Source organism: Sardina pilchardus, chromosome 3, assembly GCF_963854185.1.
Source record: "Sardina pilchardus chromosome 3, fSarPil1.1, whole genome shotgun sequence".
In the NCBI taxonomy this organism is placed as follows: Eukaryota; Metazoa; Chordata; class Actinopteri; order Clupeiformes; family Clupeidae; genus Sardina; species Sardina pilchardus.
Window position 1 is genome coordinate 31,730,152 of NC_084996.1, and position 25,266 is coordinate 31,755,417.

The window sequence follows — 25,266 nt, forward strand, 5'->3', positions numbered from 1 at the left end:
TCATATGTGAAGTTTGAGTGTGTAATAGGTCACTTAAAAGCTGTTCTGATTGACTAGGACCATCTTGATGTGTTAGAATCGCTTATAATCGGTTTTGAGGGTTTCCTTATTCATAGGGCTAAAACAGGTAGTGCATCCCAAAATTTTCAATGTTAACATTCAGATTCATATTCTACACACCCAGACCTTTCAAAAAAGTATGGTTTTGTTGGGAGGTGGGGGGGGTGCACGGTAGGCCTATCTAGCTCGCGGCCTATTATTGTTCCTCTCTACGACTGGAAAATGAGGCTAGATCAGCTGTTAAAATGTAGTTTTGTTATCGACACACTGTGTCTATCTAGAGTCTGTATTGCATACCAAATTTGTGCTGATACATACACACCATCATTGTGTTTCAACATCTTTGTATGACATAATAAAACATGTTTAGCATGTTAGCCTTTTTGTATGTGTGTGTACGTATGTCACAGTGAAAAATAACTGATTTCTTGTATTTGTCCTGTAAATGTACTGAACATGGAATAAATTCTGCAAAAACTAATGCTTTTGCAGGTCATGAAACTAATGTTATTATTGTGTCAATAATACAACCACCAATGAGCTATGTAGTTGGTATTCTTTTACAAAATAACTACAATATTCAGTGGAGATTTGAAGTATTCCCAGGCTTCTGGGCGCAACATAAAAACAGTGCAAGGTTCTTTATACATTTTTTATTTTTTTTGTAAGTCACAATAGCATAGTTGTAGTGACTAAAGGTCATTGTTCCCATTAAAACAAGCAAATAAACATCCCCAAAATAAACACCCCAAATGATAAAAAGCACACTAGATTATTTTATTAGTTTTTTTTGTATTTCTAATAAGGAACACTACAATTTTCTCATATTTTTCTCTTACTAGAACAGTTCTAAAGTTGAGGTATAAAAGGATTTTACAGACTGACCAGCCTGAAAACAGAGGGATTTATATACAAGAGAAAATGGAGAGAGAGGTAGAGAAGAAAAAAGAATGGGGTGAAGAAAGAAGAATGAAAGAAGGGAGACACTAAGAGTCTAATAAAAACAAAGTATATAAAAACGCTATCGATGCAGTTCTGATTTGGTGCAGGGGAAGCCACTTGTACAGTGCAGAGACTGAGATGCTTGTTATGGTGAGGAGAAGCAGGGTGTCGGTGAACACAAGCTCAGACACCGTGGAACAGAGATCTTTTTTTAAGAAGAAAAAAAAAACCTCACTGTATCCACTTAAGCTAGACCCCAAACTATGAAGAAGCACAACACTTAAGACAAAAAAAAAGAAAATTCACGATGTTAAAACGTGAGTGATCAAACCTCAGTGTCCAATTTAGATAAGAATGTGTTACAAGTCAGAATGAAAAAAAAATTAAAGCTACACTCTGTCTGACCTGTACAAGTTAATTCATCAGCTACATTCTATGGCGAATGAGAGTGCAGTTTTGGATTTCTGCGTGTGGAGAAAGTATTGCTACAGTGAACATTTGTGGTGGTTTTATTTATTTTTTAAAAAAGAGCCTAATCTATGTGTGTAGGAAGTGTTTCTCACTGCACCAAACTCAAACTCAGTTTTCCACAAAAAACACACTAAATAAGCAACATAATCACTCCAAAATCCACAGTCAAACTTAAAAACTAAGCTGTTAAAGTATTTAAAAAAAAGAAAAAAAAAGAATAAAAGATTGTTGCTCTACCACATATGCAGAGTAAAGGCAAAAACAAACCAGGCAACTCAAAAAAAGAGAAAAGAACAGAATCTTTATATAAAAAGATATATGTTGAAACATTCCACAATCTGTACAGTGACATCCACAGACGACTGGTAGAAAACAAAAGAAAATGATAATTTTGGTGTAGTAACAGCAAGACTTGTAAAAGACAGCCATATGAAACGCTTTTAAGTAACAGTAAGGAACAGAGGACACCAAAATCTGGCTAATACCTTGAAAAGCTTGTCAGAGTTTGGTCATTCCTGAACAAAACTCTAATTTACATTTCAGTGTCCTTTGCGTCATATGTAGAATTTGTCATTCATATATCAAAACACTCCGGCTCTACTATGACTTTTCTTAACAAGTTGTTAACAACAAAAAAAAAAAAGTTAGAGAAAAAATAAAAATGTGGAATTTGTGTTTCTGTATAGGCTCTAGTCTTGAATCATCACGCTCCCAGTACTGCTCTTTTTTGGTTCATATTCAAAGGAGAGAAAAAGCCCTTGTTTGAGTGGCCTAGATAACAGACAGAGTGGAGTTCCCGCCGTGGGGTCAGCTGTGAGAACTAGAGTGACAGCGAGCCTTCTCGTGGAATGGATGCTGTCATTGCACACACGATACAATCAACTCAAAGCACAGGGGTGAGTGATCAGACAACCTTTCCTACACCTCTATTTCCCAGACCACCCACAACAACAAGAACGAAAAAAAAAACATCCCACCCACCTTTATACACCAAGAGCAACGTAAGGTAAGATCAGACACACACACACACACATACACACACACACACACAATTGTGTACACACTCACACAGTCGTGTACACACATACACACACGCACGCGCACACACACACAAACACATACACTGATGCAAAACTGACGAACCTCCTCTCCTCCCCAGCTGTATCTCTCACTGACAGACGCACCACAGTTTTGTCATCATAATTTACATATCTGAAAACATTTTTGGTTTGGAACAATACAGGTAACGACTGCTATCGGTCATGTGTGGTCTCCTGCATGTTGGGAAGGGGGGTGGGGGGGTAATCTGATGCAGCTACCTGTTTGGGTACCCTAAACAGAAACCATTCAATGAAAAAACAGGAACAGAAACACCAGCCAGCAGGACTTAAGAGTCAGTACAGTGAGTGTGCATGATGAGTTTTTTTTTCCTTTTTTTTTTTCTTTTTTCCTTTTTTGGTCTGTCATTAGTACCCTCCCAAAAATGTGTTACAACTTCTTCTGCAGAAGTGTTTTTCTTTTTCTTTTTTTTTTTTAAAGAAAAGAAAAAAAAAAGCTAAGTTAACGGTGAACTAATGGAGATGAGTAGGTCCGATGAACACCACAAAAAACACCAACGTCTACATGCATGGAAGACAATTACACATTGCATTCTTCTGGTCTTAACCCATCCCATATTCAAATCTCCCACATACGTCTCCCCTACCCTTAAGATTTTCTCAACTCTACAATGTAGTTCTTTTTTTGTATTTGGTAGCTGGGGCATTATTATGAAAAAAAAGAACATTACACTACATTTATTTTTGAAAACAAAACAAAACAAAAAAATAAATCCAAGAATTACAAAACAGTACTGAACAAAAGTGACCACGTTGGCTGCAGAGTGTGTAAGTGTATATGTCTGTCTGTGTGTGTGTGTGTTTGCACACGTGTTTGTGTTTGTGTGTGTGAGTGTGAAAAAGAGAGAAATCCGTTTCCATAGAAAGAGCCTATACATTCTCCTCTCCCAACCTCCTGCACAGTACTTTCCTGTCTCTTCGGGCGGCCTGTGAGTGGCGCGTCTGACGTACGTTCTGCTGCGAGCACCAGCACTCCCTTATGTTCTCTTTGTGAGCAAAAGCATCCTATGCCCTGACCTGTTTGTCCTATGGAAGAGGTCCAATAGCTGGAAAAAAATACTTGTGCTTAACACATTTTTCATTGTCAGCTGTTGTAAACGTCATGTATGTGTGTGTGTGTGTGTGTGTGTCTGTGTATGTGTGTGTGTGTCTGTCTGTACTGTGGGTGTCCATTTACAAGCATCGAGAGGTTTGATAAAAGTACTTTAAACAACCTTATTACAATACTAAAAGGTTCTGTTCACTTACATAATAACAGTGCTACGTTGAGCTTTTTCTCTTTTTTTTTCTCTTTTGAAACTCTTGTTTAAAAAGGAACTGACTTGCAACAAGCAGAACAGGATGTGTGGGGAGAACTTGCGTGGGTGGTCAGTTCGAGGGTGTCTGTGGTTGTTGGTCTGTGAGGAAAAACAGAGAGGGGGGGGGGGGTTGACCACTGTTGGACAGCACTTTGGTACAAGCGTGGCGGTTGTTATGGTGGTGTCTGTGGGACCCAGGGGAGCGAGGTGTCCACGGTGACGCGAGGGAGCTGCCGACGACTCCCCCGAGGCAGAAGGGTGTCTCTGACTCAGCCGCCTGCTGGTTTCACCCTCACAAACTAATGCAGAAGTCCACGGAGAAGAAGTCCACAGAGGGTGATGCCTTGTTTGAATATGTGTCTGTGTGTGTGTGTGTTTGTGTGTGTGTGTGTTTATGAGTGAGTGAGTGTTCATGGATGAGTGTGTGTGAGTGTGTGTGTGAATGTGTGGGTGATAAGTGAGTCCGATCATCTCAGGTCAGTGGACCCCCCCTGCGGTCGTGGGTGGGAGACCCGACCATCACATTACGCCACGCTGCATTGCGTTGCGCGTGGCTTTCTGGCTCACAAGAAGCCTCTCTGTATATTCTCTCTCACTCTCTATCTCTCTCTTTCTCTCTCTCTCTCTCTCTATCTCTCGCTCCTCTGTGTGTGGAGGAGTGTTATCGTGGTCCAGCAGTGTGAGTTGTGCCCTCTGTGATGAGGGCAGTCCTGTCCTTTTGCGCTTTGTTGCTCTGCTGTGTTCCTCTGGAGCGAGCGTTGAGTGTTTGTGTGCTTTTCCCATCATGCCTGGCCCGGTGGGATGGTCCAGATGGCTTATGGGTAGTGTAGTGTTGATCTTGAGGTTGGGTTGGGAGTGGGTGGGGGGGTTGAGGTAAGGGCGTGGGAGGTGGAGGGGGGGTTGTCGGAGGAGCAGGGTAGATGGCAGTGGTTTGGGGGGGGGGGGGAGGGGGGGGAGAGTGGAAGAAATGTCCCACACCAGGACAGTGGAAAGGGTTGAGAAATAACAGGGGAAGTCGGGTGCACGTGTCAGCGGGTGTCTGTGTGAGAGTGTGGAAGAAAAGCATGTGTCTTAATTGGAGGTGTCTGAATGGATGCTGCCAGGGGCCCCAGGTGGAGAGGTGACGGAGGAGGGGTTGGTGGTGTCCTGCCAGCTGTTGTTAGCCTGGAGGAGGGGAAAAGAGGACATTTAACACCAACTAAGGCACTAGTAAGACATGGTTAGAGCACAATCACTGTAGGAAAATCTCTCAGGAAATCGCATGATTATTGTTATTATTATTATTATTATTATCATCATATGTTTCTACACTACTAAATAATAAGCATCTATCTCTATACTGTCCTTATTTCTCCTCAGTGAAGCATTTGTTTGACTCTTAGTCAAGGGAGTATGAAGCTACAAATAGGTGTGAAATGTTTGCAATGTCTACTGATAGAGATCAGATAAAGATGAGAAGGAAAGCGTGTGTGTGTGTGTGTGAGTGTGAGTGTGAGTGTGAGTGCAAATGTCAGCTTGAGTGTCAGCATGTGCAAATTAGACGTCTGTGTGTGTGTCTGTGTGTGTGTGTGTGTGTGTGTGTCTGTGTGTGTGTGTGTGTGTGTGTGTGTGTGTGTGTGTGTGTGTGTGTGTGTGTGTGTGTGTGTGTGTACTCACGTCCAGGCTGTGTGGGGTAAAAAGACCGCTTCCTGACAGCTCCTCATAGCCGGCCGTCAGGTGTGTAGCACGGTGCAGGGTATCCACCTGCCAGGAAATAAGAACACCATTACCCAGTGTGCACCAGCATCAAAGAAAACAACATTTATTTGCACAAACTCCCTGAACAGGTTAAAACAGACCTAACCAGAGGCCTGGCTAACCAACTGTATTCTTTTTTGGACACATATTAGACAACACCGATAGACGAAACCCATCTGAGATATAGATCTCACGTGCAGGATTTGTACACACACACACACACACCACACACATGTCATATCCTGTTCCTTTTTTTTTTTTTTTTTTCCTCAATGCAGCACTTTCAACAAAACCGATAAGTGGAACCTATGGTAAACTACAGAAGTAACTTACTGTCTGGGCTCTGGTATGTGGTTTGTTAAAAAATACTCTCGGGACTCTTGCATGCTTTAATCAGTTCTCCTTTTTTTTTGGTTCAAATGCAATCCTACTTTTGTCTAATGCTGTCACCACTCGGTGAGGTCTGACCGCTCTCGTAAGCCACTTCACAGCTGCTTGTAATCTTCAGCGACGGACGATGCCAAGAGGGAGAGAACGAGACCCTTACGCCTGAGACATCCCAACGTTGACCATTTATCTGTGTTACAACTGCTGGGGGTCCACATCCCATGTTTCGCACTCTAAACAAATTATTGCTCTGCTGTCACCGAGTAATCCATCTAATTTAAAGGTGAACCATTTGACAGAGTGAGAGAGAGAGAGAGAGAGAGAGAGAGAGAGAAAGAAAGAGAGAGAGCATTGCGAAATCCTCTCCCCTCTGTCTAGACTTGGCAGTGGCACTGAAGGCACCATAAATCTCGTCTGGGTCTCAATAGGGGCTTGAGCTTCATCCCATTCTCCGTCTCCCAGCAGGGGCAGATTAAATGCTTAAAGGGCTGCGGAGTTCAATGCTCTGCCTCGCCTTGCGCAGATCGCTGCCTGCCGTCTCCTCAGTGACGAAACGATAAAAAACCCATTTCTTTACGGCAGAGTGGCACTTTTGTCAGCCTTGTCAGCGTTTTTAAGAGAGCTGTCCATCCAAATCAAGGCCTGTATTTCACATTTCGCCAGAGAGAGAGGTTGGTTTCCACGGCCCTGGTTGTTGTCCCTCAGAAAACGAGCGACACACATTTGTCTGTCTGGCTACAATGCACGGTGAGTTCAACCCAACTCAGAGCGTCAAATAAATCCACTTAAGGGTGATCAAAATAAACATGTTTGTGTACAACAGCACTCATTCTACTCATACGTTGCATCCAAAGCACTAGGGCACAAGGAACGACCAGGAAGAGAGGGGCCTTTGGGGTGGAGATGGAGAAGATAAGGATCAAAAATGAAAAACAAACAAACAAACAAACAAACAAACAAACAAATAAATAAATGATAAAGATGGGATCACACGATCACAAACAGCACAGGCTACAACACATCCGTGGGTGCTTCCAACGGGCTACAGACACTAGACTGGGGATCTGTTAGGGCTACAGGGAGCTGTGAATGGGGGGGTGGGGCATCGAGGGGTCCGGATATTTCCGATGATGCAAGACTGAGGGCGAATGGTACAGGCAGAGGCTGGTGACTACGAAACTGCCAGGGAGGTACAGGGACAACGTAGGGGTTTGGGGACTGGAAAGCGGAGAGAAGGAGTTGGGGGTGGGGTCGATGCAGGCTCACTGGGGGACATCCTCAGCGCCTACCTGCTGCTGGAGAGAGGGGGTGACGGCAAGGCCCTCCCCGTTGAGCGAGCGCAGGCCGAGGTAGGCGTCTCCTGCGTGAGAGAGGCTGTACGAGCCCGACGATCCTGCAGGTGATACACGCAGCCCGTCAGGCAAGCCACTCTGGGCCCAGTGAAGGGGGGGTGAGTTGGGGGGGTTGGGAGCGGCATGAGGTTACACACGCCACTGTGTAAGACGTCTGTTACTATGTATGGCACTCCCTACCATAGGGCAAACCCAGTCACATTTGACTTTTCAGGTCTGGGAGTTCATGTCAAGAGTCTGCATCTGCATCAGTCAACATAAGTTTTGACAACAAAAAAATTAAACAAATACAAAATAGAAAATAAAAGGGAGCTGAAACGAGGGAGTCCTGAAGTCGTGACACTTCGGTTAACTCGGCCATATCTCTGGCTCTGTGCTAGATCTAGTGTCTCAGCGGGGAACTTTATCCCGCTGATTTCGATGACAGGACTAAGGAAATGAAATGTCGGATTACGTCCGATAAGTAACCAGTCATGACACGCCGTGGTCTTCTACGCAGAGGAGAGATATGATGTTAATACTGAAGTCACCTACCTTTGCCTGTTTGCATCCTGAGCAAGTAGGGCTAGATTTCACTATCTACATGTGCATATCAGTAAGTGTGTTTGGTATTCTCTTGTGTAGACAAAGGCTTAAGAGACAAACAAAAGGTTGGGTGTTGGACTTACAGAAAATCAGATAGTGTTGCTACAATAAAAAGATGAAAGAACAAAATAAACATTTAACCTAATAACTGTGAGTTGTGGAAAAACATGTAAAAAGTGATGAAACTCGTTGTTTTGACTCAGGACAGCTCTGAAGACAATCGAGCATATATTTTCTGTTAGCTCACCACCTTTGAAAGAGCAAGCTTTCTGGGTAAACACAACACTATCGGTACTCTTGAGACAATATCAGTAACCTTAAAATAATCCATGCATGGCAGTTGGCTATGTACCTCAGAAATGACTGTCACTACATGTTGTCACATTTCAGAATTCGGAACCATCACACATAGCAACGGAATGTTTCGTTCTGAGCCGTCAGGCTTGTGGCAGTGTCTTGCAGTGAGTACATCATAAATACACACAACGCTTTTCAGATACACTACTTGTGAATGCAAAAGCAAAAACAAAAAAACTGATTGACTCTGTGTCAAAAAACACACAGGCACACACACACACGCTCGCACGCACGCAGAAGTTGTAAAAAATGGACACAGTTAGGACATGGGGGGAGGGGGGACAGATGAGTGAATGTTGGTCAAATCTGTACTGATGTGTGAGTGTACCAAAGTGACACTAGCATGTGTGCATATAATGATTTTGTAGCTTTTAGACGCATGCAAGCACCAATACAGTTAAACTACAGCTACTCTACACACTAGGCCAATGTCCCATGCATGTGATCCTAGCTACATGAGTGGGTGGGAGCAGGGGGGTTTGTGTGTCTGCGCTAGAGGCTGAAGGGGGAGGTGGAGCTGACAGTACCTGAGTTGGGCGTCGCCGGAGAGTTAGCCTGGCTAGCTTGCGCTGACACATTGGCAGCGTCCACTGCCGTTTTTACCGCGTACAGGTTCGCTTCCTCCTGGAACTTACCAATGTTCTTCTTGTACCGAATTCTCTTGTTGCCAAACCAATTAGAGACCTGCAGAGAAAGAAGGAGGATGAGGCCATGAGGATATTTAACACTCCCGTTCTACGTCTCGGTGTGATTCAGTAGTAGCTTTTATTCAAAGTGACTCACACACTAACAGTGCAGCCAAACATTTCTGCAGTCTTTTGGGCTCCCAGGGATTTGCTCCCATGACCCTGGGTTAAGCCAACGCCTTGCTCTAGAAGCACTGTTATTGGAGTGGCATGGCAGTTCAGGGGTGCGTTTCCCAAACACACAGTTGCAAATATTGACCTTATTTGAGTCATACGTTAGATACGTTAACGATACAGAAATACAGTGTTAATAATATACAATCGTATTTCGTGAACATTTTAATAAGAGCTAACAAATTTCTTATTTTTGAATTTTTGAATTTTCCAAAATTAAACACATGATATGTGACAATATCAATCTTCAGTATTTGTGCATGCTTAACTCAAATATGCAAACTGACATTTGGCAGTGCCACTACCAAAGTAGTTAAAGCTATCGCAGTTAGCAACTATGCTTTTGGGAAACGGACTCCAGGATAGTACTCATGTGAGCCAGGTAGTGCTGACCACATACGGCCTTGTGGTCTTAATGCTTAAGAGGCTGACACAGTGTCAGCAGCAGCAGCAGCAGCAGCAGGGCCTACTGACCTGAGAGACAGTGATCCCGCACTTCTTGGCCAGCTCCTCCTTGGCTTCCTCGCTGGGGTAAGGGTTGGACAGGTGCGAGTAGAAGTACTCGTTCAGCACCTCCGTTGCCTGTTTGTTGAAGTTGCGCCTCTTACGTCTGGGGAGAGAGAAACAATGGACAATTAAGGGGACATATTTGGAAAAAGACATAACGTAAGAGGGAATACAGAGGAATCTGATAGAAAAAAATGCATTGAAAAGAAAAACATAAAAGTAATAAACAAAAAATGAACACAACAGTCAACATAAGTCAATAACACACAAATCTTGAGGTCTAAAAAAAAAAGGAAAAATTCAGTATCCTCCTATGTTTTTTCTTAAAAAAAAACAAACATTTTAAATCAAGACTTACATCTCTCACTACACATTCCATTTTTATCAACAACAGCATCTCACCTGGCGTCCAGGAAGCGTGAGCGCAGGATCATGACGGCCTCGCAGGTGCTCTGCTTGAGCTGCATCTGGATGGAGCTGAACTTGCGGTGGATGATGCTCACCATGCGCTCGATCTCCTTGGGGGAGATGGGACGTGTGCGGGACTGCTCTCGCAGGAGGTTCATCACGTGGTTGGTGAACTCGCTGCATGCCTGGGGTACACGAGAGAGAGAGAGGGGGGGGGGGGGGGGGCATGTTACAGAGAGGCACTTACTGTCTAGCCTGTCCACTTTACTGTAATCTAAGTAGCATCTCAAAGCAGCTATTACAACCAGTCATGGTCAAATTGGATGGGGAGAAACTCCATCGTTCCATATGTGGTGGACAGAAATGTAAAAAGACACAATGTATTAGGAACGTCTTCCAGAAACTGATCATTTAGATAGACATTTTACAGTCAAGCCAGTCAAGGAGTTGGATGATGTCAAGTAGAGAACTTATTTAACTGAATATATGAATTTTAAACTTGCAGTACAGAAAAGTAACTTGGCCATTTATGCTACAATAATAAACAACTGCTGAAACCCAACTGTACTATGTAAGTATGTGCACATACTATGCCACACAGCAGCAGACACCATCCCATGTCTGACTCCCTGTCCAAACGTGCCATGGGTGTCATATCTGTTCAACTTATCTTACAACAATACCAGCACACAGAGTACAAAAATCACTTTTGGACCCGTGTGATTCAACACCCACCCAAGCAGTAGTCACAACAACAACGGCAGATATCACACAGTGGCTCCCTTCCTTCCCGTCCGGACACGTGTCGTGCAGGGCCTTACCTGTTCATACTTCTCCAGCTCGGAGTGGTAGATCTGGCGAATCTGGGCCAGCTTGGCTCTGTAGTCCGAGTGCTCGATGCTGCCGTCGTTGGGGGATCCTCCTGCCGCAGCAGCGGCGGCGGCCGCAGCCGCCGAGCCGCCACCCTTCTCTGGGCCCGACACGCCCTCGGCCAGCAGCATGTTGTCCAGACGCATGATCTGGGGATCTGGAGGATCCTCCTCCTGCACCCCGCGGATACTGAGAACTGTAGCAGAGACAGGGAAAGAAAGAAAAAAACGTCAAGTTAAGTCAAGACACTTTCATTTCTATAGCACACGTAACAAGCAACGGCAGTTGACCAAGGGTGCTTTCCCAGCTAAAAGACTATGACAGAGTACAAAGATATGAAGCCTCACAGTTAAAATAAGTCAATAAATGAAAAGAATATATATATATATAAATGCATATATAAATATCAGGCACTGAGTGCCAGAGGAATGAGTGTAGATGGGTACACTGTGGCTATTGCTACGACTACATCTGTTTACACTTCATTATGATACCCAATGTGACAAGGGTCAGGGAGGAAGGATATGCAAAGCATCGAACACACCAGCTGACTGCATTCTGTTCTACTGCTGACGTGTTGTACTTGGACAGTCAAATCCATTTTTTTCAGAAGACAATTACACCAGCTAAGTAAGCAGGCCAAACACATCCGCCACAATGGTCTCTAGGAGAGGTGCAATGAGGTAAGTGCTCTTTTCCACCAGCAGGGGTCAGCAGAGCCCCTCAGCAGAGCAGGCAGCCAGCAGAGTAATGCATGAGGCATGAGTCAAGTAATAGGAGTGCATGTGCTGTCACTACGAGCAAGACCAGCCATAAGTACCGCCTACAGCCACCACACTCTACCAGTGTATTAAACCAGGACCTCTGTCAGCTCCTGGCCAGGCGCTCATCTCTCTCTCTTCTGCACTCAGTCCCTCACTCACACACACACACACACACACACACACACACGTGGATGTGCCTTACAGTACAGTATCTACATGATGGCATAAAGCACACACAACATGTGAACCACTAGACCAGTGTTTCTCAAACCTTTTCAGACCAAGGTACCTATAAACAGGTTCATGGACCACCAGCCTCCATAAATATCTAGGAAATAAAACAATATGCCTACTTCAACAGTATATTACACAATATTCGCAAAACCATTTTCATCAAGTCTTTGCACCTTGCTTATCGTGTCAGAGGATTCATTTGATTTTCATTTGCAGTCGTAGTTACGTTACAAGTAAACTAATCATATTCTACATTCTCTTTCAAAAGGTAACTTTCAAAAGGTAACGCTGATCTTTTTTGACGTAAATTTAAAGTAATTTAAACTAGCGTAGCTACATAGGCCTCATCTCAAAACGGTCTGTCAGGACTTTTAAACAAACAATTAAATTAGGCTACAGTTGCATTTACACACGCGTTGATTCGATATCGCAAACAACTCATCATTGTGACTCACAACTTTGCTTTGGAGTCGTGCTTAGGGCAGCTTAAGAAACGCGGAAATAAAACAAGATATTTTAGGGTCCCACATCTGTTCAGAGACCACTAGGGATAGCTTGGCAGACCATACTTTTAAAAGGACTGCTCGTATCTATTTCTTCCATGAGGAGTAAAATCTCACTATGAAATACAGGGATGCAAGTAAACAACCATTGCACAAAAGAACCATATTTTTCCTGACCCTGAACAGCAAGGTCAAAACCTTTCAGCCTTCTCAAAAAATAAATAACTAGAGTGGGTGCATTCTTTCAGTGTACGGAGAGTGCATGTGAAATGTCACTGTGTGACGCACAAATGAAGCTGTAAGATGTGGTTGGGATTTTTTTTTAAATGAAGCTGTACATAGGGGCTACACTTGGAGCACGTCTAAAATCAACAGATCTAAACTTGAGACACATTTGATGCAGCACCTGCCGCTGATACCTGTTAGTGCTTCCTGAAGCGTTTATTATGCATCCAAGAACAAATTGTTTGTTTTGCCTGCAAGATGCATTTTAATGATTACAACCGCAAACAGACAATCTGCCTACTGGTGTGCAATATCTGGTTTGTCACATTACTTTTAATGACTTGCACACAGTTTCCTCTGATGCGAGGAGCTGCGTTTCTCCTCTCGTTGCTTTCAGGTTGGACCTGCTGTGTTAATGATTTGCTAAAATCACAAAGTTGATTCCAACACCCTTCCCATGGAAACTTCCAAACCACTTTATAAAATCCTTTTGTGCACAGAGCAGTGCATGAGGGGAATAAAAAACGCTGTATCTTTGGCCCACTGCTTTGATTTAACTTGATATAAAAAGGCCCACTACTCTCCCCTCCAAAGAGAGTACCAGGGCTGAACTTGTTGGTGAATGATGTTTTGCCGTTTAAATGAATTTTTCCCACTATAGCTGCATTAGAGCGAAAGGGTGTGGTGACCGTCCGCGCCACAAAAAAACCCTGTGGACACAAACTGCATTAAGGCATCAAATCAACTGCATTAAGCCACCCGGTTTCTGTAGGCCAAGAGATAAATAAACAGCGCAGCAGAGACAAGGGCTGCATTGTTTTAACAATGAATGAATTCCAAAAATACGACGCGCTGCCAAGCACTCAAGCAGCTCGCTCGCTGCTCGGCCAAAGCTAAAAGCGTGGGCAACATCTACAAAGAAGTCGGAGCACATGTAAGTGCCTTTTTTTGGGGCCACCCCCCCACCTCACCCCCCATGTCCACCTCAACTTGCTTCCCTCTGCCAAAGCTCCCTTTCAGTCTAACGACTGGAATCCTCTCTACTTTGTCCAACTCTCCCCTGTCTTTGAAAAACAGAAGAAAACGAAAGAAAGAAGGAAAGAAGAGAAAAAAAAAAACTTTTCCCTCTTTCCTTGCAGGCCCTTTTTTGTTCTGTTCTCTCTTCTACCCCTTCTCTTTCTCTCCCTCCCTCCTTCTCAGGTCCTCCCCCTCTTCTTTTTTTCCCCTTTGCTCAGGTCCCTTTCCCTCTTTCTCTCTCTCTGTTTTAGTGCTCCCCCCCTCTCTCAGGTCTTCTCCCCCCATCTCTCTCTCTCTCTCCCTCTCTGGTCTTCTACCCCCATCTCTCTCTCTCTCTCTCTCTCTCTCTCTCACTGAGTCACATTCCTTCTCTCTGTTACTCCCCCTCTCAGGGCTCAGGAATGCGGCAGACCCAGCCGACTGAACTAATGACCCCGATTTGCCCATCCCTCTCTCTAGTTTTTGGGCTCTTTAGTCAACTTGTGAGCACGGGAGAACTCAACACACATGTTCCCTTTTGAACTGGTATGCTTAAAACCTGAAACCCCACAAAAAGTAGCAATTTTGTATGAGAGTCTAAATAGTGTGTGTGTGACTGCGTATATATGTATGTGTATGTGTGTGTGTGTGTGTGTGTGTGTGTGTGTGTGCGTGTGTGTGTAGAATCCCGGGAGCTTGGCACTGGCCACGTCAGGCTCTGGCAGCAACTTCAGCAGTGCCTGTCCCAGACCTCGCTCCAGACTAACTGCTTCCTGTTGCTGCACGCCAAGACATGGCAGCGGCTTACCTTACCGCCATCCAGCCTCACAGCCCCCAGCCTGCAACACTCCACAGAGGCGCTCGCTGCTTTGGGTCAAGAGCACACCCAGTACTTCTTATCCTCCCCTCCTCAAACACAAACAACTGCCCCCCCCCTCTCTCTCTCTCACCTCACAAGCCACCCACCCCCCTCCCCATGTGGGTCCCTTAACGCCCACTGATAGGCTCCAATTACACCAATTAAGCAGTGAAAAGCTAATAACGACACATAAACACACTGTTTACTCAAAGGGTTAACAGCTTGATTGGAGAGAATACTTCTGAAGTCTCTCTGGTGCCTGTTGAGACACTTTCTGGTCGCACTGATAAGACTGTAAAAAGCCACTTGAGGTTATACAGAAAATGGAGGGTTATAAAGGCAATACTAAAATGATACAAGGGAGAGTGGAATTTGATGTTAAAAACATCTTTCCAAGGCTGTACGTGTGTATGTGTATGTGTGTGTGCGTGTGTGCCCGCTTGTCTATGAGTGAGTATGTTTTCGAGGCAATTCATAAAACCCGACCTGCTAAATCATGGTAATTAACATAGTTCATTAATATAAACACAGTAACAAGCTAATGAGTTAATGTACATTTTAATGTGCTGCATCTGTTAAACCAACGCGGGTTCCCCTCCATTTAACACACTGTGGCCTGGCAGAGGCGCCGCATAAAACCTCTCCTAGTCTTCCACAATCTTTTAAAGCATCTTAAATGTCACAATTGGAATTTGCACTAAAGCAACAAAAGGACTCCATTGCCGTCCCAAAAACTCAAATAAAATAAAATAAAATAAAATAAAATAGAAAAGGGGACTATTCAGTGCTCCTTAAAAGCTAAAAAAAAAAACCAGAGGTAAGTGCAGGGAGTGCAAAAACAACCCTCCCATTGAAGCACCTCCAGCCTCTGGGTTAGTCACTGGTATGCGCAGCAAAGCATAGCATAGCACAGCACAGCACAGCACAGCACCACACAGCACAGCACAGGCAGTGGGAACTGGAGAGCAGCTCCATAAAATATTCAGGGTAACCGGCTGGGTTTTGACTGAATCCATAATCATCCTCTCTTTCTCCCCCAACACCGGCAAAGCAGGCAGGGAGAGAGAGAGAGAGAGAGAGAGAGAGAGAGAGAGAGAGAGAGAGAGACAGAGAGAGAGAGAGAGTGGTGGCGGTGGCGGTGGCAGTGGCAGGCAGGGAGGCAGGCGGCCCCTTTGTGTCGGTGCAGGTGGAGGAGCAGGTAGACGTGTTAAGCGCAGACAGAGCAGAGCCGGAGTGTGTGTGTGTGTGTGAGAGTGTGTGTGAGTGTGTGAGAGAGAGCGCCCAGAGCGAGTGTATTAATGGCGGAGTGCTCGGTGCTGGGAGCGGTGTATTAATGGCCCCTGTTTTTCAGTGCATTACTGAAGAGACACAGTCCATCACGGCTCGGCTCACAACACGCCACGCGCTCAGCCCTCCGCTGTACCCCCACCCCACCACCACCCCCTCCGCCTCTTTCTCCGACCCTCTCTCTGTGTATCTCTCAAAGCTATCCCTCTCGTTCTGTATTTCTCAATGTATGCTCTCCATTTCTTTTGCCCACCCCCCCTCCCCCCTCCCCTCCTTCTACATGTATCAAAGCTATCTCTCGCTCTCTCCCTCCCTCCCTCCCTCTCTCTCTCTGTATCAAAGCTCTCTCTCTCTTCCTCTCTCTCCCTCTCTCTACATGTATCAACGCTCTCTCTCTCTCTCTCTCTATGTATCAAAGCTATCTCTCGTTCTCGGTCTCCCTCAGTGCATGCTGCTGCTCACCCTTTCTTTCCCTCTCCCCCTCTACTAGCATCCCCTTTTCACTCTGGCCTCTCTCCCACCAAACCCCCTCCCTTTCTCTTCCCTCCCTCCCCACCCCCATCTCTCTCTCTCCCTCCCTCTCTCTCTCTTTTCTGAACCCCCAGCCCCCCCCGCCCCCCTCTCCCTCTGTTCTCCATTTCAGTCGAGTTCTCCATGTGAGCCGCAATCCCTCATGCTGTCAGCCCCCCCCCCCCTCTCCCTCTCTCTGTAGACAGACAGGATTAGCATTTTAATTGCATCAGCTCCCTTGGGTATTCTCAGCCTTTCACTGGGAGAGAGCGAGGGAGCAGGAGAGAGAGAAAGAGAGGGAGAGAGAGAAAGAAAAAAAGGGGGGAGAGACAGGGGGGGGAGAAAGGTAAGGGGAGAAAAGGGTAGAAGGAGAAGCAAGGAGAATTGAAAAAAAAAGCTAAAGGAGTCACAGAAGGAGATAGAAAAGCAATGGGGAGAGGGGCAAGTGAGAACAGGAGAGAGAAAGAGAGAGAAAGAGAAAAAAACAGATAGAGAGCAAGAAATACAAGCGGTCTGAATTCAAAAATAGAAAAAAAGTGTGATGGGGTGATCATGGCAGGCAGACAATAAAAGAGTGTGCATGAGCGAGTGAGAGAGAGTGAGCGTGTGTGTGTGTGAGAGAGAGAGAGAGCGAGCGAGCGAGCGAGCGAGAGAGAGAGTGCGCTAGAGAGAGAGAAACACGGGAGAAATAACAGCATTCTGACAACAATCACTATTACATCTGGAGTGGGAGACAGGGACAATAGAGCCGGTGCATCTGAGTAACACATGCCAGCATCCTCACACGTAAACAAACAAAACGGGAGACAACAGCAACAACAACAAAAACAGACCCAAAAAAAAAAAAAAAAAAAAAAATCTTCAGCTGTGTTCTGCATCACTGCAGATAACGTGGGGTTGGCCCATCTGCCAACTGCTGGGATGATCAATCAAAACCACAACATGCTCAGGTGCATTAACTGAGCGTGTCACCCCTTACAGCACTGTTGTGATGCAATCACTTCGATGGCAACACACACATTCAATTAATTAAATGATGGTGGGGTAGTTCAAAGTAATATCTCTATTAGGGGGCATCTGAACAGTGCACTGCTGTACGGGAAGGACTGTTTGACTAATGCGAAATGACAGATACTCCACACACCAACACGAGCAACGGGGCTAATGGTTCAACGACAACCAGCACGGCACGAGCATGTTTACCAATCGTAACCCCAAAAAACAAACAACGTTTCCAGAGTTTCAGACAGCCACAGAAACAGAACGAGAGGGAACAGGAAAGAGAAAACCAGAGAGAGAGAGAGAGAGAGAGAGAGACAGAGAGAGAGAGAGAGAGAGAGAGAGAGAGAGAGAGAGAGAGAGAGATTCCTGGAGAGACGAGGGCAGGGCAGGGCAAAGGAGAGTGTGCCAGGGCCAAATAAGCTGCCGAACCCATTGGTCAGTCACTGCCATAAGCAGCTCAGGTTAAGCAGTGCCAGTTGGGCCTATTTACTGAAACCCATGTGGCACACACTCGGTCCACTACACACACCTACCTACACCTACAACCACACACACACACACACACACACACACACACACACAACAATACAACATCTACCTCCCTCTCTCTCACAAACACACACATCAAATCTCTCCCCTTCACACACATACACGCACACACACACACACACACACACAGGCTGGTCATTCTACTTCCTGGCAGAAGGAGTGGTCAGTGGCCAGAGTCAACACAGCAGCATCTGATCCAGCGTGTGAATGGGAGCCACTCACACCTTACACAAACACACCGCCACAGGCCCAAGCCAGGCCGTCATTAATCAGCCCTTAATTAACTCCAAAAGGGCTTTTATGGACACCTGAGTGCCCCGGACAATGGGGCTTCTCCATGTTTGGTGTGAGAAGGACAAACACACCCACACACACACAGACACACACACACTCCCAAAAGAGTACTCGTTTATTCTCTCCTCTGCTAACCTCACAGTGTTTGGCGAGACGACTGGAGAGTTGGGGGTGGAGAAGAAGCCATCAGTCTCCAAACAAACTGAGGATGAAGAGGAGAAGAAGGAGGAGGCAGAGGAGGAGGAGGAGGAGGAGGATGAGGAGGAGGTTGAGCAGGAGCAGGAAGTGTCCATGTGATGCTGTAGCGCTCCTGGCAAGGCACCACACAACAACAACCACCAAGCTCACAAGCTCAGCACCCAGGGAGTACGCCTACTGATACAAATGCACATCTGAACCCTACAGCAAGCCGCTTAGGACAAAAACTATGTGCCATACAAACAAACATATATGCAGGAAGAGGGAGGTGGTGGTGATGGTGGTGGTGGTGGTGGTTGTTGTTGCAGCAGCAGCAGCAGCAGCAGCAGCAGCCTTGTGGGCGATCCTTCTCTCTCTGCGTCTCTGTCTGTCCTCTCTCTCGTTCGCTCGCTCCCTCTCCTCTGTGCGCGGCTCCAGCTCATCAGCACAGCTGCCTCGCGCCCTAATTAGCACCGCCTCTTAAGGAGCTCCTAAAGACCTTGTGAAAAATGAACGCTCATTTGAGAGGTCGTTAATTTGCACTGTTATGCAAATGAGGTGGCAATTAAGCGATAGATCAGAGGAGCGGCGCCCATTTATAACCGGCGAACGAGCATTATGACAGAGCCAAACAGGGCCGGGGGACTGAGCGCGAGGCAAGTGAGCAAGCACGCACACACACACACACACATAGACAGACGCACACACACACACACACACGTGTGTAAGCTAACCCTGCCGCACCTCACAAACCAGCGGCGCAGGAAAAAAGGGACATGTGCGAGGGGAGAGGGAGCTGCTCGGGCTGCTGCTGCAGATATCTTTGCAAGTGTGTCCTGCAAGGCCTCTGGGGTACGGGAAGAGAAGAAGAACAAAAAGAAAAAAGAAAAAAAAAAACCCTGACGACTGGAATCCGACGTGATGGGGACGCCGAGTGTTTCACCTTCAGAGGGAGGATGCTGCTGCTGCTGCTGCTGCTGTTGTTGCTGTGCCGTGTGCCGTGTGCATTTACTGCTGGGACAAACAGCCACGGCTCAGGCTCAGGCTGGTGACTGGAGCATTCACACCTTTGCGTGCGACAGACAGATTAAGGCTAGATTAGCACGCAGCTAATGCTTCAATCCGAGTGTCATCCATCCAGCCGTGCTCAGAGAGTGGCCTCAGAAGCTTAGGGGGGCGGGCGGGTGTGTGTGGGTGGGTGTAGGGGTGAGATTGTAGAGGTGGTGGTGGTGGTGGTGGGGGGGTGTGTGTGGGAGATTGGCTGATAGTTGTATGTGTGTGGGATACCGAGTGGTGGTTGTTTGTTTGTGTGAGTGTGTGTGTGTGTTTGTGTGATACTGGATGGTGTGTGTGTGTGTGTGTGTGTGTGTGTGTGTGTGTGTGTGTGTGTGTGTGTGTGTGTGTGTGTGTGTGTGTGTGTGTGTGTGTGTGTGTGTGTGTGTGTGTGCCTCCGTGTGAGATATAGGATGGTCTTTGTGTTTGTGCAAGTGTGATATTGGATGGATGGTGGTAACACAGAGATCCCCATCAGCGACACTTCCTCAAGGGATCATCTCACTCCACATGAAGACATCAAGACTCCCCACCCTCTGCAGAGCCGCACACTTATGAGGGATGACTAGGAGAGAGAGAGAGAGCGAGCGAGCGCACTCCAGTGCTTTTTAAAAAACATGCGGCGAGATTCCCGCGTGGAGTGGTTCATGGTTAGGTGGAAGGGGGGTGGAGGCTCCCATCAATTGTAATTAAACCTTAATTAGTCTGGATTATAGGAGCTGGGCTCTGACTCTGCCTTGCCCCTGCTGCCGCCGCCGCCACCAACACTAATGCATTCCAGCTGAGTCCACATTTACATATCTTTAATTAAGGGGACGCAAGCTTTCTGGGTGAGCTGGACGTGTGACGGGGACCCAACCTGACAGGGGCCAGAGGAAGTCCGACCGGGTCTGGATCAAAGGCGCCCGAGTCTAGCCGGCGCTCCCGGACCACCACCACCACGGCCCTTGCCATGTGAGCTTGTGATGAGAACACATAGCTACTGATGAATGAGTAATTAGGAATGTATCAAATGACTATGAAATCGTTTTTTCGTGTGTGAGCAAGTCTTGTGGCTACAAAAAAACACACTACTGTTTCTTTGACCATGGGGGCAGATAGTCAGTGCCCACCAAGGTTTCATTGTCTTTGTTGTACTGCCTTTGTCATATGCAAAAGGCAGCACTTTTAAATAACAGAGGCCCAAGATAGTGAACTATTTTACTTAACAGGAGCAGCACACACTTGATAAATGTTAATAGGTTTTCTGAACTGCAGTGCAGCATTCTTATTTCAGCTGTTATACCGAACTGGTGTGAAGAGGGGACATCTCCATAGATGTCCATAACAATCAAGCTAGCCCTTGTGGTGGATGTACAATTGAGGAATGCACAATGAGAATATTTTATTCATCTGCAATACCAGTGAGTGGTTTAACGAAATGAATGTGCATCAAAAATGTAATAAATAAATAAGGACCTGTGGGAACAAAACAAAAAATAAAAAATAATAATAAAAAAACACACTGTGTGAACCCGCTGATACGCCATCGTCTCCATTCCGAGACGGAGTACATGATCATCCAATCACTGACTTAGATAATTTAAACAAATAGATAGCGTTGGTGGAGAGCGCCTGCATCCGAGATGCTGTCAGCCAGGTGTTTATCAACGCTGTGCAGCGATGCTCCTTTATTAAAGGGGGCTAGCCACTTGACCGTTTATGCAGAGCGCTGCGGTTGAGGTCTGCGCAATATTCGATGCGGTAATTCCTGCAGGAATAGCATAATGAGAGCGAGAGAGAGGCAGAGAGAGAGAGAGAGAGAGAGGGAAGACGTTCAGCCCACACAGCACAGGGCCAGAGATGGGGGGTATGGGTGATGCTCTCCCAACCCCCTGCTCAACGCTGACACCCCCCCCCCCTCCCAAGCCACAACGCTTGTGTTGAGGATGGACGAGATGGGGGGGGTTGGGGAGGGGGGGCTGTCAGGGCCAGGGGTCTGTGTGATATTAGCCGTCTGCCAATCCGGCGTGGGGAATGGACACAGAGTAATTACTGCTGCTCTTACTGCCTCATCAATCTCCCTCTCTATCGCTCCTTTGGCCCCTCTCCCCCTTCACACTATCTTTCTCATTTGCGCTCTTCTTGAAAGGGAACAGGCCAGAGAGAGAGAGGGAGGGAGAGAGAAGAGAAAGAGGAGAGGAGGAGAGGAAAGGGAGAAAGAAAAAAAAAACAGTTGAGTGGCAGAATACAACACCAGAAACACACACATGAATGGAATACGAGAGTGCATGAAGAGATGGCATCGTGTTCCTGGACTCACTGACTCACACTCACTGACACACACACACATGCATAGCTAGAAAGAACAAACGAGCAAACACACAAGCAAACACACAAATATATACACACACACACACACACAGACACAACCACACACAAAGGCATCATATTTCAGGGCCCACACACGGACAAACTGACACACACGGACAATCACACACACACACACACACACACACACACACACAGACAATCTCAAACACACACACACACAGACAATCTCAAACACACACACACACAGACAATCTCACACACACACACACACGTACACAGACGCATACAGACACACACACAGACACACACACACAAAACTCTCCACTCGTGCTGACTCCAAGCAGACAGCATTAGTCAGCTCCGCAGAGGACTGGGCCTGAGTGCATGTTTTTTCTTGTGTCGTTTTGGACTCCGCTCAGTTTCTGCAGCATTACTAAAGGCCTGAGAACTCAGCCCAGCCTGTATTATTACTAAAGGCCTGAGAACTCAGCCCAGCCTGTATTAGTACTAAAGGCCCAAGAACTCAAGCCAGCTTGTATTATTACTAAAGGCCTGAGAACTCAACCCAGCTTGTATTATTACTAAAGGCCTGAGAACTCAACCCAGCTTGTATTATTACTAAAGGCCTGAGAACTCAACCCAGTCTGCAGCATTACCCGTAATTTCCCGACTATTAGCCGCGGCTTGTACATTGATTTTGCAAAATTTCTTCAGCTATGAGGTTTATACAGGGGGGCAATTAATATGGTGTTAATAAGGTTTTGTTTCTTTTCACTTGCATAAAACACTGTCCTGCGGCTTATACACAATGCGGCTTATATGCGGGAAATTACTAAAGGCCCGAGTACTGAGCCCAGCCTGCAGCATTACTCAAGGCCTGAGTACTCAGCTATGTTTCTGCAGCATTACTCAAGGCCTGAGTACTCAGCTATGTTTCTGCAGCATTACTCAAGGCCTGAGTACTAAGCCCAGCCTGCAGCATTACTGAAGGCCTGAGTACTCAGCTATGTTTCTCAGTACTCAGCCCAGCCTTCAGCAGCTCCACGGGAGCCTCTGCTGCTAACAAGGCTAATGCTAACGCTAACCGCCTCATCGCCGGGCTTCCGCTGGCTCAGCTCTGATCGGCCTCGTAAAAATAAAGAGAGTCCGAGCTTTCCAACAACTCATGAAATTTTACGACTGGCTTCAAATTAAACTCTTTTAGGAACAAATAATAATTAAAAAGCTCTTAATTGGGCCCTGGAGTCACTGGGGCACCGGCCCAATAAAGGTATTAAGAGGATGGGTTGACTGGATGGACATTACAGGCCCCATCAAGTGGAAGAGAAGTGGGCTCAGTAAATAAAATGCATACTTTCAACTTGCTGATACATGATACTGATATGACAACCACTGAAAAAGCAGACAGTACTAGCCCAGGAAAAGCTAAGAAAATAGATTGATGTTAATATAATTACAAGTCTGATTGTTATTATCATGTTGTATCACTAAATGAATAGTCAAAATAAGCTCATTAAAAAACACAAATCTGGATACATGCAGAATATTCTGCATTTCTGTCAACTTGAGGGGTAATTACATTATGCCATCATGATGTTTTGCAGCCATTTCTTTGTAACAGGAATTATCTTTTGTCTCTCAAGGAAAGCTACGCTTTAACCAAAATCCAGACATATTTAACATTTAAACATATAAATGCAGGTTTTTATTTAAAGTTCAGGCTATATTGACATATTATCTTGACACTGAAATATGTATCTTCGACACCTAGATTATCAGCAAGACTTCCAAATCAATCCAACCGCACCATTGAGTATTTGGTTAGCCTAGGTATTAGAGATGCAAAGCTAAACATTCTTATCTTAGAAGACTCATTTTCTGTGACTGAACAGTCCTCAGAGATTTTCCTTCACACAGACAGAACTTTCCAAAAGATCCATCCAAACCATTGCCAGGCTGTCTGAACCGGTTTCAAATCAAGCAGCAGCCGCGGAGGCAGAGTCAGACTACGGCAACAGCAGTGTGCGCAGTTCCACTGAGGATTACACAAACAAAAGAAAGCAGACCAACAGCCGACCAGCTCATTCTCCGTCTGAATGGCGTGTGGTCATAAAACACTGTCAGTCATTCACACACAGACGGGACAAGCCACATTCACTGGGTCATGTGGCAAACTATCTGAAAATTGTTAAAATATGAAAACAAGGTGAGCAAATTGCCTTAACCGAGACAAGGAACCAAATCCGAAGAGACAGATGGTATGACAATGCCTGTTTATGATGACCTGTGGAACGACGAGATTGAAGGAAAGAGCGTTCGAGAGAAAGCATTGATTAAACGGCACGGGCAGAATGGGGAAACTAAGGACAGAAAACAGACTAGCAAGGGGAGGGGAAAAAAAGAAAAGGAAAAAAAAGAGACAGAAATGTGAAACAAGCATTACATAAAGCAGATGGACCAAACAGGCTAAGTATTGTTTAAAGCTTTGGCAGCGGGTTTCAGTCTATTATACGAGTAGCCAATTTGAGTGTGAACCCAAACAGGGGGAGCTGGAGATGAGCTTACAAGAGCAGAACAAGATGGTGCTTTAATTTCCGAGCCATGGTGTCTTGATACCTTCATATTCGTTTGTTTCATTAACTTTTAACTCCACACTATGAGGGCCATGTTTAACAGTAGCTGCAAATGTGCAAGGAGAGGGGGTAGGAGAAAAAAAAAGCACAAAGCCAGCTTGCAGTCAGGGGACTTGCACTTGAGTAGAAAATTTCCTTAACAATAAAAACAATCTACCCAACTGCAGCACTCTGAGGAATTCAGCATCCCCCTCCCCCACAACCCTGTGTAACCCCCCCCCCCCCCCCCCAATCCGCCATTACCATATCAAAAGCCTGAGTTCAGAGCAAGTCTTCTCTTTCAAGAATGGGAGAGGGGGGAGAGGCAGGGGGAGGAGGAGGAGAGGACAAGACTGGAGCAGCAGGAATAGACCCGAGCTTAAGTTTGCTTTTATCCCTGCTGTTTCGTGTATGAATGTATGCATGTGTGTGTGTGTGTGTGAGAGAGCGAGCCAGAGAGAGCCAGAGAGAGCCAGAGAGAGAGCAAGAGCGAGAAAGAGAGAGAGAGAAGATTCAGGGTATAAGAGTGCATATGTCAGTGTGTGTGTGTGTGTGTGTGTGTGTGAGATGGAGAGGAAGAGAGAGAGAGAGAAAAAGAGAAGACCCAGGGTGTAAGAGTGCATATCTATCTGTGTGTATGTGTTTGAGAGAGAGAGAGAGAGCGAGAGAGAGAGAGAGAAAGAAAGAGAGAGATAGAGGAGTAATAAGACAAGCATGCAAGTGAGCTAGGCTACGCCAAATCTATGGAGATGTGTGCAGCGCCAACAACCGCCTTCATAATCGTCTGTAAAAGAGGAAGCCTCCCTTAATTCACATTCCAGGGGCACAGGATCAACACAGCAGGAGTTCTTAAAGTTACAGGCAGGAATAAGCCAACACACACACACACACACACACACACACACACACACACAGCACTTGGCAATCGCATGGGGC

General features: G+C 45.9%; 1 protein-coding gene across 5 annotated transcripts in view; it reads right to left on the reverse strand.

Annotated features, from left to right (window-relative positions):
- Positions 1-698: 698 nt before the first annotated feature.
- pbx4 (pre-B-cell leukemia transcription factor 4) overlaps positions 699-25,266 on the reverse strand; it is a 34,406-nt gene continuing 9,838 nt past the window's right edge. For 4 of the 5 annotated variants that reach the window (XM_062532881.1, XM_062532878.1, XM_062532879.1 and 1 more), the window contains 6 exons: positions 10,904-11,148; positions 10,077-10,267; positions 9,642-9,777; positions 8,835-8,991; positions 5,546-5,632; positions 699-5,053 (listed from right to left, as the gene is read on the reverse strand). In XM_062532881.1, the coding sequence (XP_062388865.1) occupies positions 5,589-5,632; positions 8,835-8,991; positions 9,642-9,777; positions 10,077-10,267; positions 10,904-11,148 (773 nt within the window). In that variant the 3' untranslated portion in view covers positions 699-5,053; positions 5,546-5,588. The remainder of the gene's footprint in view (positions 5,054-5,545; positions 5,633-8,834; positions 8,992-9,641; positions 9,778-10,076; positions 10,268-10,903; positions 11,149-25,266) is intronic. The other variant, XM_062532882.1, reaches the window with a different exon arrangement.